This window comes from Hemiscyllium ocellatum, chromosome 13, assembly GCF_020745735.1.
Source record: "Hemiscyllium ocellatum isolate sHemOce1 chromosome 13, sHemOce1.pat.X.cur, whole genome shotgun sequence".
In the NCBI taxonomy this organism is placed as follows: domain Eukaryota; kingdom Metazoa; phylum Chordata; class Chondrichthyes; order Orectolobiformes; family Hemiscylliidae; genus Hemiscyllium; species Hemiscyllium ocellatum.
This window is the reverse complement of record NC_083413.1, coordinates 65,968,823-65,987,391: the sequence shown is the minus strand read 5'-3', so window position 1 is coordinate 65,987,391 and position 18,569 is coordinate 65,968,823. Positions and strand designations below refer to the sequence as shown.

The 18,569-nt window shown below is 39.0% G+C and overlaps 1 protein-coding gene across 7 annotated transcripts in view; it reads left to right on the top strand.

Moving 5' to 3' along the window:
* Positions 1-18,569, top strand: part of LOC132821921 (beta-galactoside alpha-2,6-sialyltransferase 1-like) — a 131,971-nt gene that overhangs the window by 103,524 nt on the left and 9,878 nt on the right. For all 7 annotated transcript variants that reach the window (XM_060834890.1, XM_060834887.1, XM_060834889.1 and 4 more), the window contains 2 exons: positions 9,797-9,894; positions 13,805-13,906. In XM_060834890.1, coding sequence (XP_060690873.1) covers positions 9,797-9,894; positions 13,805-13,906 — 200 coding nt within the window. The remainder of the gene's footprint in view (positions 1-9,796; positions 9,895-13,804; positions 13,907-18,569) is intronic.

The following is an 18,569-nucleotide window of genomic DNA, read 5'->3' as shown; positions in this document are numbered from 1 at the left end:
GATGCTTTGTTTATGTGTGATAGAGACAACAAGGCAAGGAATACATGCAGCAATGAGAGAAGTGATGATAAGAAAAGCATAGAGTGTACAAAGATATTTCATCTGGATGCCATCACAGATGGACGGCTGCAAGATAATAAAGACTGGAATCTGAATATTTTAGGGTATGTGATGCTGAGGAAAGATAGGAAGCTGGGAAAAAAAAAGGAGGGATAGCTTTGTTAATTAAGAATGACATTTGCACAATAGAGGGAGAGCCTTAATTCTGTAAAATCAGTTTGGGTCATGATGACAAAGAGTAAAGGTAGGAAGTTGCCTTTGAGAGTAGTATATAGGCCTGCTAACAGTCACCACGCATTAGGACAGGGTGTACAGGAAGAAATAATGATAAAAATCTGATGATAATCCTGAGTGATTTTAATCTACATATAGATTGGATAAATCAGATTGACAAAGGTAGTCTGGATGATGGGTCCCATGTGTGTCGACAGAATAGTTTTTTAGAGATCATGTTCTTGAGCTAACGAAAGAGTAGGTTATACGAGACCCATTAATGTGCAACATGACAGGATTATTGGCTCGTAGTGAAGGTGCCCCTTGGTAGCAGTGATCATAATATGATTAAAATATCACATTTAGGTATGTGGGACATAAGAATGGGTATGAGACTAATGTTTTAAACATAAATAAGGACAGTTATGAGAGCATGAAGATAGAGCTGGCTGAAGTAAACTAGGAAACTCAATTTAGAGATAGGGCAGAGATCATAATGGGAAGTAGGGAAATGGCAGATGGAGTGAACAGATATTTTACATGTAAACATTGTAAGGGATTGATGTCCCAGTAATACTTGTAGACAAGGAGATGACAAAGAGGAAGGGATTTAAAATAATTACATTCACCAAGAAAAAGGTACTGAGAAAACTATTAGAATAATTGCTGATGTGGCCCCAGCTGCTGGTGGACTTCATTCCAAGCTCTAAAAAGGAGTGACTATTGAAATAGTAAACGTACTGCTTTAATTTTCCAAAATTCCCTGAGTTTTGAAAAGGTCCAATCAAATTGGAAAAAAGCCATTGTGATTTCTTTATTCAAAGTGGGCAAGGGGGTGCGTGAAGTTGAGGCAGTAATCAGGCAACTGTAGATCAGTTAGCCTCGCGTCTGTGTCATTGTTAAAAGTTATACAGAGGAACCTCGATGATTCGAATACCAATTATTGGAAAATTGGATTATCCGAAGGAGATCTCGAGGTCCTGACAGAAAGGTTACATCAATAACGTGTGCCCAACACTTATCGCGTTTTTTGTTCACACTGATTAAAAATGCTTCCGAGAACATTCCTGGACTGATGGGAGTGCAGGCATCGTCTCTAAATGACTGACTTCTGACCACCCCCCTCTCTCTCTTTGCCCACACTTTTCCTGGAGTTCTACACAGGCATTTACCCTAAATAAATAAGGAGTGTTCCATTTACCACAGGGACAAGGAAGAGGCTTTTCTCTCAGAGTATTGGCAGAGTTTGGAAGCCTGTTTCCAAGACAGCAGTGGAGCCAGTTATCGAATATTTTTAAGTCAGACTCTTGACTCAGTCATCTGGCTTAGGCAAGAAATGTGAAGCTGAGGCCACAGTCAGAAGAACCTTAATGTCACTGAAGGGTTGAGCAGACTGGGGTCCTGAATGATCTACTCTTGAACCTAATCTGTATGTTTGTGTACAACATTTGCTTTCTGATCCGCAGTGTCTATTTGCTAGGATAAGATGTTTAATTAAAGAAAAGCTCTTTGGCTGAAAGACCATTTTTACAGCCAATCAAGTGGCAAAAATGTAAAGGTTGGATTGGTAGCACCATACACCATGGCATATATTGACACATTAAAATAGAAAGTATTGCAAATGAGCAAGTATACTGAGACATTAAAGTCTATTTTTATTCAGACAGAGAAAGTTGCTCACAATTTCCTGATGGATGACCCAAATTCTTTCCATCTTTGAAGCTGCCTAAAAATGGACAAAAAAGACCCCTTCTATTTGCCAATTCCCTCAGGTTAATTCTTCTATGAACAACTTGTGAGCATGGCAATGTATTGGTCTGGTTTTAGTATAATATCTTTATTTCATTACCTCATGGTTTTGATCATTATAAGGAAATAACTCATGCCATTAACATTTTGCTTTCATGCAAATTGACATCCAGTAAGAGTCAGGAATCCTTCCTAACTTGTGCAGGTGGAGCAGGAGTAGTTGTAGCCATTTGGACTCCGAGGCTAATAGTGTTCCCAGCTGCAATTCTCACCATGCTCAGATTACACCCCATTAGACATTAAGCACCATCACTGCCAAAGATTCTTCATTAAATCTCATGCCTCCTGTCTAACCCATGCTGTACACACTTCTAGACATTGTTTGACAGTATGTTCAATGAAAAGAGATTCCAGCGGACAACTCACTTACTCCTAGTACATGTTACATTCCAGTTATCTTATGATTGGTTAATGTTAGGTGGAATTCATTATTTGTGAATACATTTACCCTGTGGATCCGGACACAAGCTGAATCTTTGATTTCACTGTAGTTGAAAGTTAGGCAGACCATAAATCCTTGCAACTGACATTGATTTAAATGCTGTACTCAAAATGCTTCCATATTCCATAATCAAAAGTAACCATTAGAGCTGAACCCTACTATCCTTTGCACCTTTCGATCTCCTGTTCTAGCACTTGTAATTTCATTTGTCAGATTAATTCTTGCTTTTTTTATAAACAAAATGATTTGTCTTGCTTTAGCTGTGTTTATTTGTGTCACATGGAAGTGTTGTTTTAGCAAGCAAAAAGATTGCTGAAAGTGCAGTGAATTTGATCACTGGGAGTGATAGCTAATGCAAGAGATTTGTTAGCATACGTAAGTTGGTGGTTTTAGTACCCTTGGATATTTTACTGTCGTACTCTTGCTCATCACATTTGGGATGCTCTGCAAATTGCCAAATCACTCCAGCTTGCTGTAATTCACGGGAGGACAGTTGACTAACAATTCAGTTGTGGTGACTTTAACAAACATGGGGCTAATTCTTCATTGTCACCACATGAACAGCAACCTGCTGGAGCGGATTCTTTGCCTAGTTCTGATTTACATTCTGTAGACTTTCCACTATATTGATTAGATTAGATTCCCCACAGCATGGAAATAGGTCCTCTGCCCAACAAGTCCACACCGACCCTCTGAAGAGTAACCCACCCACACCCATTCTCCATCCCTATATTTATCCCTAACTAATGCACCTAACATTATGGGCAATTTAGCATAGCCAATTCACCTGACCTGCACATCTTTGGACTGTGGGAGGAAACCGGACCACCCTGAGGCAGGAATCGAACCCATGTCTCTGGCACTGTGAGGCAGCAGTGCTAACCACTGAGCCATCGTGCCACCCCTTTTGTGAAAAACAAACTTTGATGGAGCAGCCCTTTAAAATTTTCATGACTTACTTGCACTTGCACAGGTCACCCTGCAAGTTGGCCTTTCCATGCCTTTAAGTACTTTCATTAGTACGTTTATTTGAAGTCCTCAGTCTCTGTTACTCTGAAATGAATTAATTAATTCAATCTTATGCTGACAGCCTTAAAAAGATGCCTCAGGGTTTTCTCAGTACTAAACTTTGATTTGCGACAGAGAAGAAGTTAAATGAAGAGCATCAGTCCTTTCTATGTTTTCATATGGCAAAAGAGAAAACAAACAATTTCTTTTCCACTGTGTTGATACTTCATTTCTCTTCAATATCATTACCAATCATAGTCCCTTCAATCAAATGAGTACTGCAATGTTTTGCTGAGAAACATTTGCTGGGCAGTTTCTGAGGGATTCTTCTGATTGTCCTGAAGTTACACGAATCAATGGAAATCCCAAATAATGCCTGATAGACCAGGGGTTCTGCCAGCCAACAATATGTTAAGCAGCAGCAAGAATGCCCCCCCCCGACTGCTTGTAAAAGGGATCATCAACCTCTTCGGTATTGGTTGCTGATTGCCTTGAGTTTGTGGAAATTCTGTCAGCTTTCAGCTGTAGGTTAAACTTGGTAATATTGTCAGGCAGTTGTTTTGCATGTGATAAGACTATAAGATCACAAGACGTAAGAGCAAAACTAGACCATTTGGCCCATCAAGCTCATTAAATGAGATCATAGCTGATCTGATAATCCGCAACTCTGCTGTCCTGCCTTATTCCCATAATCATTGATTTCCCGACTGATTAGAATCTATCTCAGCCTTATGTATGTTTAATGACCCAGCATTGAGAGCTCTTTGCGTTAAAGAGTTCCACAGACACACTACCCTCAAATAGAAAAGAATCATTCTCATCTGTGTCTTAACTGGATAACTCCTTACTGTGAAATGATGCCTTCTAGTCCTAGACTGTCCCAGCAGGGGAAACAACCTTGCCATCTGTACCCTTTCACACTGTCTAAGCATCTTATATTTTTCAATTAGGCAATCTCTTGATTTTACTTCTGACATGAAGTGTTCTCATCAGAGCATTGGCTCCTGCTCCTGGATGCTGGATGTATCAACTGCCTTGTCCTTCAGCTTGGCAAGGAGATCCACCCAAGATTTCAGGGATACCTTTTCTTACCTCAGCCTGACCTCTCAACTTAAAGAAAGGTGTTCCAGCGAAGTCTGCTATTTGTAAACTTAGACGAGCATCTTTTAACCAATGCTCAAAATATGCAGGGAGGGCACTTTGTATGGAGATGTATCTGCTTAGTTAGGAGCTCTGTTGTATTGAGCTTCCTGCATGATAGAGAAAATCTAGTCCAGTCAGTCTCTGTGCTACCCTCTATTTCAATATGTGGTTGCAAACATGAGAGTGAGTGATAAGGTTTCATCAGCTGTCTCTTCTTTCTCTTGCTTTCATGCTGTTGCATTACTGCTTTAAAAAAAATGGCTGTAGTAAAGAGTAGTGTTTCAATGATATAAGTGTGGAAACACAAAAGGGACATGCTTCCACCATCTGCAGCAAGAGAATCTGAGATACAGGAGAAATGGGATATGAGAAGGAGGATTCGATAGCAATGCACCTCCATCACACCCAATCCTTTCAGTCTTGCTGGTAGTTACAGCCTCAGTTATGGTTTTGCTAGTGATGTTGAGCATGGTTTCCTCAGAGGGGTGAGGGTCTCCAGGCTGGCTTGTCCCCACCGATTACCTGCTTTCACCATCAGCTGTGTGGTTCCTTGTCCTGCAGTTTGTTTGGAGTGGGGGTTCTGGTTGTTGTGAGTAAAAGTGAGGCTTGCAACAATGCCAAGTCTGTCACCGTGAGCAGACTGTGAAATTCAAGACATGATGAGCTGAAAATCTTGGTCAGTGAGTCCTGGGGGTTGAGTGCAAGACACAATATATAAAGTGTTGTTGGCAGTAAGTGACATTTAAAGGAGCATTTTAACTGACCTTGACTACAAGAGGCCATTAAACCTTTGTTAGTATCACCATTAACCCTGATGGTTTTATGCTCCAAATGCTATTTCTGAGTTTTTCTGGAGAGGTTTCTGATCCTATGTGGATGGAGGAATTCTCACTTCCTTTCCATCTCCTGCACGGAGGCTTCCATTGCTGTCTGAGAGGCTGGAGTCCAGCTTCTGCCATGCAGTGTCAGTTTAATTCCTAGAACCTGACACTAGGCGCTATGATTTCCAGCACCTATATGCTCCAGCCCAAAGAGTACCACCACTTTGAGAAGTGTCGGCTGATGGTCAGTGACACAAGCTAGCTGCAACTTGTGCTAGCCTGTCTAACATTTGTGTCTTCTACTCAAGCAATGAGCTACTTAGTATCATAGAAAGTGCTGGCTGCACACTGGGATGTTAAGTAACTCATTGCTACTTGAGCAGTAACACTATGTGGGTCACAACAAATGAGCATGGCTGAGTAACACATGCCCATTAACGGGCTCTTTCTAATCTTTCCTCCTGAAGACCTTACGGCTCAAAGTAAGGTTGAAAGCCTAGAACTGAACACAGTGTTTGTCCCCCATTTACTAATATATATTAAAATAAAAAATGTTACATTTCGAATCATTGGAGTAGATTTGTAATTTGCCACCTAGTTGATTGCAATGAGAGGAAGAATTTTTTTTAACTGATTGAGATATTAAAGAGTTAATTTACTCGGCTGACCTGCAAGAAATTGAATGCCCCGGGGGTAAGGTGATGTGTTTTTGTCTTATAGGTGGAATGTGGGAAGTTTACACGGCCATTTCCTTGCCTTTCAGGGATGATTTACATTTTCATCCAGAAATTAAAAAGAACATTACTGTTGGAATTTGACTACTCCCCTATAAGTTACAAAAAACAATTTGCAACAAAATTGACCATTCAGGGATGAGTTACATTTTCATCCAGAAATCAATAAGGATATTACAGTTGAAATTTGACTACTCCCCCATAAGTTACAAAAAACAATTTGCAACAGATTTGACCATTAAGGGATGAATTGCATTACATTGTTTCTGGAGGTGAGATGGTCACTGCATTGTATCTTGAGTGGCATGTGACTATGAGAGGATGGCTGGTGGTTGTCTTGTGGGCTGTATAACTGTGATGTCGAGAGTTTTGTATAACGGAAAGACCATTTCCTATGTTCTGAGAGAGCTTTTGCCACAACCCCGTAAGCTCTGCATGGTGTGTGTGTCAACACCTCCTCCAGAAAACTTTTACTGTACTGTGCTTAATAAATTTGGTTGCTTGTTCACAGAAGTTGATGTGTTGCAGTTGCATCAAGTGTGCAAAACTCTCAAGAGTAAAAGAACCCAACACAGTGGTTGATGAGTAATGACAATTTTATGCTGTGAGGCAAGCTGAAAATCGACCTCAGTTTTGTCGCAAGTAACCTTCTCTCTCCAGAAATGCCACTCCTTTCAGAGTTACAGATTCAGGTACACTCATAACAAGCCAACCCGGTTGAAATATATTGACTAGCATTCTCTGTGTTGTGTGCCCCCGCTCTCCATCAGGTGATTCATTCTTTTGAACTCTCAGTAGGTGCAATTGGAGATTAGGAAACATGATCATAAAACACAGCACAAGCTTTTAGTGTTTGGAAAGCTTTCACACACTGTTCTTGTTTGACTAACCAGAAGCAGGTGACTTAGTCATTCTTGAAATTGTTTGCTCAGAATCAATTTAAACTCACAGATATAAAATATTATCCAAATCATTGGCTTGGGCCTTCTGGAAGTCAAAGAACGCAAGAAATATCAGGAAGAATATGCGTCCACTCGAAGGAGTAAATCAAAATTTTGCACTACTTCATATTAAAAGGAGGATTTTGCAATCTTCTTATAAAGCTTCTTCTACTGGATCTGTAATATTAAGTATACCTTACTATAATGAGTATATCAGTCTTTTGATTCATGCAGGTTTGGACAAATTTAATTTTTTCAGCCCTGTATCATTTTGAATTACTTATTTATAGTTGGCAAAGAAATGATTTAGGCATCTTGGTATGTTAGGGAAGTGCAGGGATAGTATTCAAATAGATACAAGAGAGTAGTTTCTGTTGATCAGTTTTTATAAATGTACAATATTACCCAGCTTGCAAGGTAAGAAATAAACATTAGACTTACTTTGCTTTCATGTAAGATATGCAAAATGTTCTTAAGGCATAGATAAGTATTCTACACAGTGGGATTATCATCACCATCAATAGTATCCTGAATCTAAGATGATATGAATGTATAGATTTCCAGAAAAGTATTCTGTTGGCCACAAATTGTAACAGAATATCAGAACTAACTATGTGCCCAATTCTTGGCCTTTCGAAGGAATGAGCTAAATCCAAATGCAACCGGATCATTTCTGGATGCAATCCATTCGCTCAGTTTACATGTAACAATGCAGCTGATTGAATATATCGAAATAGGTCATTCAAGGTAAGAGCAGCTAAGGATTAACTGGAGAGATATTTAGCAGGGAATGTTTGTTGAAAGACAACTGAAAGAGAGGTGAACAGAACATGCACACTTTGATATTTACCAAATGAACTCTTCTTGTCTCTTCTATCATTCTTGCACATTCTGAACACTCCCCGGTTTATACAGCTCTGTTATTGTTGGAGTGCCCAATTTTCTAGGCATCAGAATTGCAGCACAAAGCTGTGGAAGTCTTTATGTTTGTAAACCTTTTCCTGGATATTCCTTTAATTTGAATGAGCATATTGATTTACTTCTTATATCTTCCCACACTACTTTATATAATACAGTGGTATTTTTCTTTAAAGTTTAGCACAGTGTTTGCCAGATATTTTCAATCACCTTATTTCCATTGCTGATTTGGGGCATCTTTATCTGCTTGTCCTCATCTATCTGTCTATCTCATTTTCTCTCATTGATCCTTTCCTTCCTCATATTCTTTCTTTCATTTCTTCTCTTTCTTCTCCTTAATTTCTTGTTCTCTCACTCTTATTCTCATGCTGTCAGTGTCAGCCCCTTATTTACTGTTTATTTCTCACAGAAATCTTTCTTGTAGTCTGCCTTCACTCTTTAGGCCATCCTTTGTCATTTTAGATTGCTCTCCTGTGAAACGTTGGGACACTTTCATATCTTAATGGCACTAAGTAAAAGTTGTTGTCATTTCTTGGCTCTCTACATTTTTGCTTTTTTCCACAATGAATAATGGGGATTCGAATTTCCCTTATTGTCTCTCTCAGATGCACACAAATATGGCAGTGGATTCTGAGGAATAAGGAATAAATGTCATCAATTCCTAAATAGCCTAACTCAGCGTTATTAGATTCCTGAAATATAATCCAGGAATGTTGCAGCACACTTTGCATGGGAGGGAGAAATGCACTAAAATGCTTATACCTTTGTGCTTTTGGTCAGTCTACCATGGGAAGCTCCCAAATAGGTCTTTCACTCACACTGTGGAGGTTGGGACAACCCTTTTTAAACTGAAAGAGAGGTGAACAGAACATGCACACTTTGATATTTACCAAATGAACTCTTCTTGTCTCTTTTATCATTCTTGCACATTCTGAACACTCCCCGGTTTATACAGCTTATTGTTTAAAGTGCACTCACTTCTTGGCAAGCAAGATTATATATTGGATCATTATTGACGTTCAGCTCCAGCAATCTATGTAGGGCATGAATATATTCCCAAAACAGACAGAAGGTCAGCCTTGAGTTGAAAATGTGTTGCTGGTTAAAGCACAGCAGGCTAGGCAGCATCCAAGGAACAGGAAATTCGACGTTTCGGGCCAGAGCCGTTCACCAGGAAACCTGATGAAGGGCTCTGGCCCGAAACGTCGAATTTCCTGTTCCTTGGATGCTGCCTAACCTGCTGTGCTTTAACCAGCAACACATTTTCAACTGTGATCTCCAGCATCTGCAGACCTCACTTTTTACTAGAAGGTCAGCCTGCCAGGATTCACAGGAAGATGGGAGTAGGCCACAAATGATCTTCAGACTGCTTTATAATCTAAACATCTGACAATCCATTCAATCTCTTAGTTACAGAAACAATATATTCTAAAGATGCAATTTGTTTTGAAGGTGTGTACCGGCTGGATTATTGCTTGCCGAGATTTGGCAGATAATCGCACTCATAATGCTATGCCTTGTAATTTCTTTAATATTTCAATGCACATGTTATCAAATCAGCTGTAGCGTTGAATCATTTATTGAACTGCACACAACTTCACTCCTGATACATCCCTCCTGTGGATGTGCACATTGATAATTCAGTGATCAAACGTCTAATCAGAAATAAACATTTGGAATCTACTTGTCACTTTCTCTTATTATCAGATGCCCATGACGCCGTTCTGAGGTTCAATGGGGCACCTACCATAGGATTTGAATCTGATGTGGGGAGACGCACAACAATTCGGCTAGTTAATTCACAGGTAACATCAAACAAGGTTGACTGCAATGTGAAAAAAATTCTAGGGTTCAACAGCAATGTGGTACGTTACAATTTTACTTTACACAATTACAAAAGATCCTCAATGGTCAGTGTCACCAGAATGACAGCTGCATAAGAAAGTCACATATGGATTGCCTAAAAAAGTGGCTCCTGACTGCTGTGGTGTGTCACATTACAGTGACAAAATGGCAGTTTATTTTCTGCAGCTGCTGGAATGGAGGGAGAGAGCACATATGAGGCAGACTCCCATAAGGAGGACTCCTGTTCCCATAATTTAACCTGTTGCTCCAATTTATGCACCTCTTGGATGAGGGTTCATGAGTTGCATTGACAATGCTGTGGGATGAGCTGTGGCTCATTTGGAAACGTGGACAGAATAAATTGGCAGAAGATAATATACGCTGGAGAATGGATATTTCAAGGCTCCTAACAAAATTTAACAGTGAGTCTAAAGTACTCCATGAAACTGCATGTGCAATTCCTTCCATAAAGAGGGAGTACTTCAGCATATGGACCACAAACATTCACTGAGGTGGTTCACCAGGAACTAATCAAGTTCTGTCCTTTCAGGCAATACCCGCATCCCATGAACAAACAAAAAAAAACTTACAGATTCATTTAGACGAGACAGGTTAAATCCTATGGGGTGCGTATCACTGAACCAATAGATGGAATGGTATGAATGAGTTGTGGTGTATCTTCAGATGGCATTTCCACATCTATGATGCTGGTATAATCCTCCAAGCCATGTAGGTGACCAAGCCAGACAAAAAAATGATAGAAAAGTAGTGATAATGACGAGATTAAATCAGGATATTATCCATATAATGACTGAAGAAGAACATGTGTGGTTGCAGTAAGGCAACAGTGATGCATGGAAAGGGAAGTTGACTACAGAACTGCAGGTGAAATCAAGTCTCCAGCTTTATCATCTCCAGATGATCCCCACTTAGGATCTCTTTCATTACCTCTTCAAAGAATGAGTCTTTCAAAATCTACAGATTAGTATTCTTACATCCTCAGTTGTATTTTGGCTCATGAAGGATATGTGACTGCTAATAATGTAATGGCACTCCACTGGGACTATTGATCCTGAGGCGTTGACTGTGATTGCAACTAAGTGAGTTCACCTCACGCCAAAATGCAAGCTAAGTTGATTTCTTTCACTCGATTGCATTCCTGGTGATAATACTTGAGTAGCCACTGGTACCTGGGACCCCCCAGTCTGGTATGTGAACAGCAGCGGCTACATGCCCAATGGGTCAGGATTAGAACACTACAGTTCCTTCCCTCATTTGGCCATCAGTGGTTACAAGAGCAAGGGGAAAGAAAGTTGAGAGATTCTATTGGAAGTACCCCGCAGGGGAAACAAACATTTTTTTTTCCTCCACTACCTCCCTTTAGCACCGCGTCTACATGATCTACAAGAGAGTCAGAAGTTATAACTAACCATGGGAAGTCAGTACCTTAAAAAGCAATTTATTTCATTGCCTATCTGGCTGAGAATAGCATTTGCTGTTCACGATGGTGTTAATTTTCTCACACACAATCAGCCAAAATAGATGTTCATTAAAGGCACCTTGCCACTGATGGATGGATTACAAAATGAAATAGTTTGTGAAGGCAGGTGAAGCATGAATGTGTACCACAGCTTCCAGAACATTGACTCCTATCCCCGTTAAAACTGGAGGGTGTAAAATTAAAAAGCTAAGGGTTTCTGTCAAGAGCCAACATTTCTGCAGAGCACTTCTGTCAATTTATATATGGCAGACAGCTAACAACAATAACGTATACAATAACTTACACATGGCAGACAGCTAGCAGCAATAACATATACAGTAACCTACACACAGCAGATAGGCAGCAGCAATAACATATACAATAACTTATACATATCAGACAGCTCTAACATATAAAATAACATACACATGACAGACAGCTAGCAGCACTAACTTGTACAATAACTAACACATGGCAGACAGCTAGCAGCAATAGCTTATACAATAACTAACACATGGCAAACAGCTAGCAACAATAACATATACAGTAACTAACACATGGCAGACAGCTAGCAGCAATAACTTATGCAATAACTTATACATGGCAGACAGCTAGCAGCACTAACTCATACAATAACTAACACATGGCAGACAGCTAGCAGCAATAACATATACAGTAACTAACACATGGCAGACAGCTAGCAGCAATAACTTATGCAATAACTTATACATGGCAGACAGGCAGCAGCAATAACATATACAATAACTTACACATGTCAGACAGCACTACCATATAAAATAACATACACATGACAGACAGCTAGCAGCACTAACTTATACAATAACTTACACATGGCAGACAGCTAGCAGAAATAACATATACAATAACTTATACATGGCAGATAGCTAGCAGCAATAACATAGTCAATAACTTACACATGGCAGACAGCTAGCAGCAATAACATATAAAATAACTTATCCATGGCAGACAGCTAGCAGCAATAACATATACAATAACTTACACATGGCAGACAGGCAGCAGTATTGACATATACAATAACTTACACATGGCAGACAGGCAGCAGTATTGACATATACAATAACTTACACATGGCAGACAGCTAGCAGCACTAACTTATACATTAACTTACAGATGGCAGACAGCTAGCAGCAATAACATATACAATAACTTACACAAAGCAGAAAGCTAGCAGCAATAACATATTCATTAACTTACACATGGCAGACAGCTAGCAGCATTAACATATACAATACTTACACATGGCAGACAGACAGCAGTATTAACATACACAGTAACTTACACATGGCAGACAGCTAGCAGCAGTAACATATACAATAACTTACACATGGCAGACAGCTAGCAGCAATAACATAAAGATAACTTATACATGGCAGGCAGCTAGCAGCACCTACCTATACAATAACTTACACATGACAGACAGCTAGCAGCAATAACATATGCAATAACTTACACATGGCAGACAGCTAGCAGCAATAACATATAAAATAACTTATCCATGGCAGACAGGCAGCAGCAATAACATATACATTAACTTACACATGGCAGACAGCTAACAGTAGTAACATATACAATAACTTACACGTGGCAGACAGCTAGCAGCAATAACATACACAATAACTTACACATGGCAGACAGGCAGCAGCAATAACACATACAATAACATACATGGCAGACAGCTAGCACCAGTAACATATACAATAACTTACACATGGCAGACAGCTAGCAGCAATAACATATAAAATAACTTACACATGACAGACAGCTAGCAGCAATAACATACACATGGCAGACAGCTGGCAGTAATAACATATACAATAACATACACATGGCAGACAGCTACCAGCAATAACATATAAAATAACTTACACATGGTAGACAGCTAGCAGCAATAACATATACAATAACTTTCTGCTACACCAATATAAATTGATAGATTTGAATTGTTTTGTAATAATCTTCTGTTGTGTAAATTTGTAGATTTAAAATTGCTTTGATAGCTGTGGTGCCCCATTATACAGCTTTAATTTCCATTTTATTGTAATAAAGAATAAGATTTAGTTGCACTGTGTATTCTGATAAGTCCTTACTTCAAAAATGCGTTATTTCTTTATGGTGGAGATATAGGACTCTCTTCACAAACTTACCAAAGATAAATGCTAAATGTTTTAATGTGGTGATGATTATTTAAAGATTTCTTTTGTCAAGCAGTGTAGAGTTTGCTGTATTAAAAGTGATAAGCTCAGTGTGTTTAGTGAATATATAACAATCTATTCTGCTCCTCCCTCATTGATAGAGATAGATTTTATCGATACATTTGACACATGCTAAACAAGAACCTTTCCTCTCAGGTCCTCTTCAGGCCAGAGTTCAAGTTTCATGATAATACTTTATACAGAACAGGCACCTTATTAGTGTGGGATCCATCGCCATATTCAGCTAATCTGACTGAGGTATGATTTTGTTTAACCTGCATTGGTATATTTTTACCTTTGGGAGGAATTTCAAAACATTTGACTTGCATACTCTGCTTACAAGGTAATGTACGTAGCCAAGATCTAAATGTTGATTTGGAACGGGATAAGAATATCCTGAAAAAAATCACAGGACGATGTATTAAATTTAAAATCAGCCAAAATCCTTGATCTTGTGATTCTTGCTGGCAGCAATCTGGATGTTCAGTACAGAGAGCATTAAGCTTGCCAGCAATGATGTCCAGAGGCAGACAGAGCCTGATTGCACTCTCAGTCTGGGCATAGCCATTGAGACTGGCTGTAGCAGTGAGACTTTCGAGGGCTGTCACTGCCTCGTCAACTATACGCTAGAATGATTTAGAAATGAATAGAGGAAAAATTGCATTTCTAGTGCAAATTAACTTGAGACGTAAAAAGCTATGATGTTCTTTTTCACAATACTCTCATATCTTCCTATTTGGTGAACTCGAAGCCAGTTCCATGTGCAGCGAATAGGAAATGATAGCACAAACTAATGTCAGGTCCTTTCCCTCATGACATTGCTCTGTGGTTTCCAGGGCCCTTCCAACTGGCGTGTGTGCAGACTTGCGGTAATTATTATTGAATTGGTCAGCATGTGCAGAGGTACCTCAATAAACATGGTGGTAGAATTTACACCACAATTCTCCACGGACTGAATGTTATGTTGGTGTCTCAGGTCTAGCCCAAAGATGTGAGATGAGGAGGAGCTGGTGACCGAGGTCTGCTCTTGTCCAGCTTGATATTCAGTCCATGTGACCAACTGTTGCTGTTGATCAGCAGGCAGAAATACCTAAGTGCCCACAGTTATATTAATAACAGACCAGCAATAGGCAAGAAACACATCCAGAACCCTTCGAAAGGATATTTTGCAACTGCAGGCCCCACACTGGAGCTTTTGGAAGAAACTTGGTCCTAAACTTATTTTCAATTTGATGGAAAAAGATGAGATTTAAGGATTGTTGATTTTAAATAAGGTAACATCTTATTATAGTCAGTGTTTGTATCAAGTTACTTCTAATAGTTCAAAGACATCACTAGTTCATTTTAACAACCTTGAAGGGTTCTCCTCTAAAGTATTGTGGTCAGAGAAATTATCCATTTCTGTCTTAGTGGGGATTTCTTTTGGCTCAATTCTTGTCAATGGAACATTGTAATAAATTGGCTTCATGGATTTCTGCTAACTCAGATCTAGATTCACCCTGATTCATTCTGTTCATCTGTCACCTCATCGAGGGCTGTAATCAAATCTGGGTTGAACTCTGCCACAAATCCAGGACACAATCACATCTTGGATCTTGCTTGTGGATCAGCAATATCACTTCTTGTGTATGCCTCGAAGGTCTGAACAGTGAAAGAGTTCTATTCAAGAGCAGATGTGCTTTGTGTTCCTCATTTAATATTGCATTGGAACTGTGCTTGAAATGAGAACATAAGAAATAGGAGTAGGAGTGGTTCACACTATCCCTTGAGTCTCCTTGCTCATTCAGTATGACAGTATGATCAAAACTGTGGTTGTAACTCCACTCTCCTTCGTTCTGACTCCCTCCTGGGCCAATAACCTTCGACTTCCTCATAGCTCAAAAAATCTTTCACACTGAAGCTTGAATATTTCTCATGACTCAATCTCCCTACTGGTCTCTTGCTTGGAAAATTCAATGATTAACAACACTCTGAAGAAAATCCTTCTCATCTCCATCTTAAATGGGGGCTCATCATTTTTAAAACTATACCCTCTCATTCCAGGGGAAACATTCTTTCAGTATCCATCTTGCCTAGCTGTCTCAGAATCTTACGTTTCAATGAAGCCACTGCTCATTCTCATCTCCAATGAATGTGGACTCATCGTTGAGACTATTATAATCATATGTCAATACGCACGGATACACAGTTTTGTTTTCACCAAAACGGTACAGGGTATCTGGAACCCACTGCCTAAAAGGGTGTTGTGGGCTAGAATCATTACAACATTTAAAAAGCATTTAGATGTACACTTGGAATGTCATGGTATTCAAGGATATGGGCCAAATGGTAGGAAATGGGATTCAATAGGTACATGGTGTCTGGCCCAGTCACAATGGGGTGAAGGGCCTCTTTCCATCCTTTATTACTCTATGACTCTACACCAATAAAAATCAAACAAACAATCTAACAAATACCTCTCATATTCTTCATTCAGTGCTTTTCAGATGCTTTCTTCAGCAGTTCTGAAACCATAATAGACGGATCAGCTTGCTTCCATACCTGTAAAAGGGAACTTATTATAAATCAACATTATTCTAGAATATTCTATTTTATGGTTATCTTTTGTCCTCTGAGCTGCTATGTTATTAGAAAGTAGTTATTTAAAAATGTATATGTTTTTCTATTAAATGCAACTGTATTGTTTTCCAAGTTTTGAAAGTATCAAGCAGTGTGTTCTGTTGAAGCCCGTGCTTCTGCAACAAGTCTGCTGACTAATTAAGAGAGATTTCTGAAGCCATCATTCTCCATTAAGGAGGCTGTACAAAGTACAGATCACAATAACTAACATCCATTTGTACCTACAATTTGATCGTGTTTTATGATTGGTAATATCCGAACATTCACAGAACAGGGTAGGGATATCCTGCCTTGCCCTACCATGTCTTAATGCTAACTTACTGTAGTGAAGATAATTCAAATGTTATTTTCCATGTTGAAATTTCAAAAAACAGGGTAAGGCATAAGCACTTGCCTGTTATGGTAAGTGCATAGTATACCCTAATTCTTCTCCCACTATTAACAACAGCAGTAAAGATGTTGAACAAAGGCATAACTGAAGAGATAGCCATCGAGTGGAGAAGGAATCTGACAAGGACTCTGAGCCAGCCTTTATACTTTGTAACAGATTCTAAATGAATACTGTGGCAACATAACTTTTAGTTCTGCCAAGTTATGGTGAAACTCAGAAACAGCTTGAATTCTTATGGACAGTAGCAACACCTGTTAGTATTAGTATTGTATTGCTATTTAATATTGAAGGAATAGAAGTCAAAATTTAAACATGCATATTATTGTCAAACTTGTGTTTGAATGAAAAATGAAATGAATTTATTGTTTTCTTCCAATATAAAGGCATCATTACAGGACAATGCAGGCATTAATATTTCCCTTGCAGTAAGTCCATTAATTATGAGCTGGCTCATCACATTATAAAACTACTTCAGCAGATTTAATTTCATGTTACTGGATCTCAAATAAAACATTCCACCATAATAGTTAGAAAATAGGAATGTTCAATCCTTAAAAGGCTATTGTGGTCTGCATGGACCAGCCTCAAAGACCAAAACAAGTGAGTGTGGAAATTAGATGTGATCTATTATGAATGCCAAATATGTACACAATAAGGCAGTGACAATCACAGCTACTGAATCATAGAATCAGAGCACTGTAAAATGTCATTTAGCCCATTGTGTTATCATCATAAATAAGAGATTTTCACAAAGATTTGAGGAAATAACATTATTTGCACAACAACAGAAGCAAAGAAAAGATACCCTTCCAATTTTCTGCATAAAATGAAATCAAACATGTTCAGAACAAAAGGTCAGTGGTACCTTCTGCAATTCGCCTCTGGATTAATTGGTAGTATAAACCTTTCAGTAATATGATCAAAGAAAAAACATTTCCAGCTTAATAACTCAAACTCTGATGTAGTTGAACAAAGATTCAAAGCAAAGGAACAATTGGGAAAAAAAAATTCTTTCATGAGAAACCACAACTAACAGGAATGATATTGCTTGGCAACCTGATGAAACAGAAAACATTTAAATGAGCATTTTGTTGTATGTTTGTCAGAAATTCAATAGAAGTAATGAGGTCAGAGATTTGGCCAAGTCATTAATACAGCACTTCCTTTAAGTTGATGATTTTCAAGCCCCAGTTGCTGTCTTAAGTATAAGATATCCAACTGTTAGAATCCAGTGTCCTCAACACCTGAAAGTTGTATTCAATAAAAAACGTTCTCCTGAGCAGTTTCGTGGCTTATGAATTGTAACTCGCAAGCTTTTTTCTTGAGAATCAATGGATAATACAGAAGTACAAGGGCACTACCACCTGCAAATTCTTCTTCAAACCATTCACTATCCCGACTTGGAAATATATTGCTGTTCCTTCAGAGTCACTGGGTCAAACTCCATCCCTATGAGAATTCATGCCTAATCAAGCAAATGGACTGCAGTGATTCATGAAGGTAGCTCACCGGCACCTTCTCAAGGGCTAATAAAGATAGGCAATAAATGTGGGTCCAGCCAGTGATGCTCATTGAATGAATAAAAGAGAATGGGAATGTTGGAGAGGCTAGCCCCGGAGCTTAGAAGAGTGAGAAGTGACTTGATTCAAACATTCAAGATTCTGAGGACTCTCCAAAGGTGGATGTGGAAAGGATCTTTCCTCTTATGGGAGAATGTAGAACTTGGGGTCACTGTTTAAACATAAGGGACAAGCATTTCAAAAGGAAGATGAGGAGACATTTTTTCTCATGGAGGATTGTGGATTTTTGGAACTCTTTTTGAAAATACAGTGAAGCAGATACTTTGAATTTTTTTTAAGACTACAATGAATGGATTCTTGCTCTTCAAGTTGGTTAAATTACTGAGGTAGG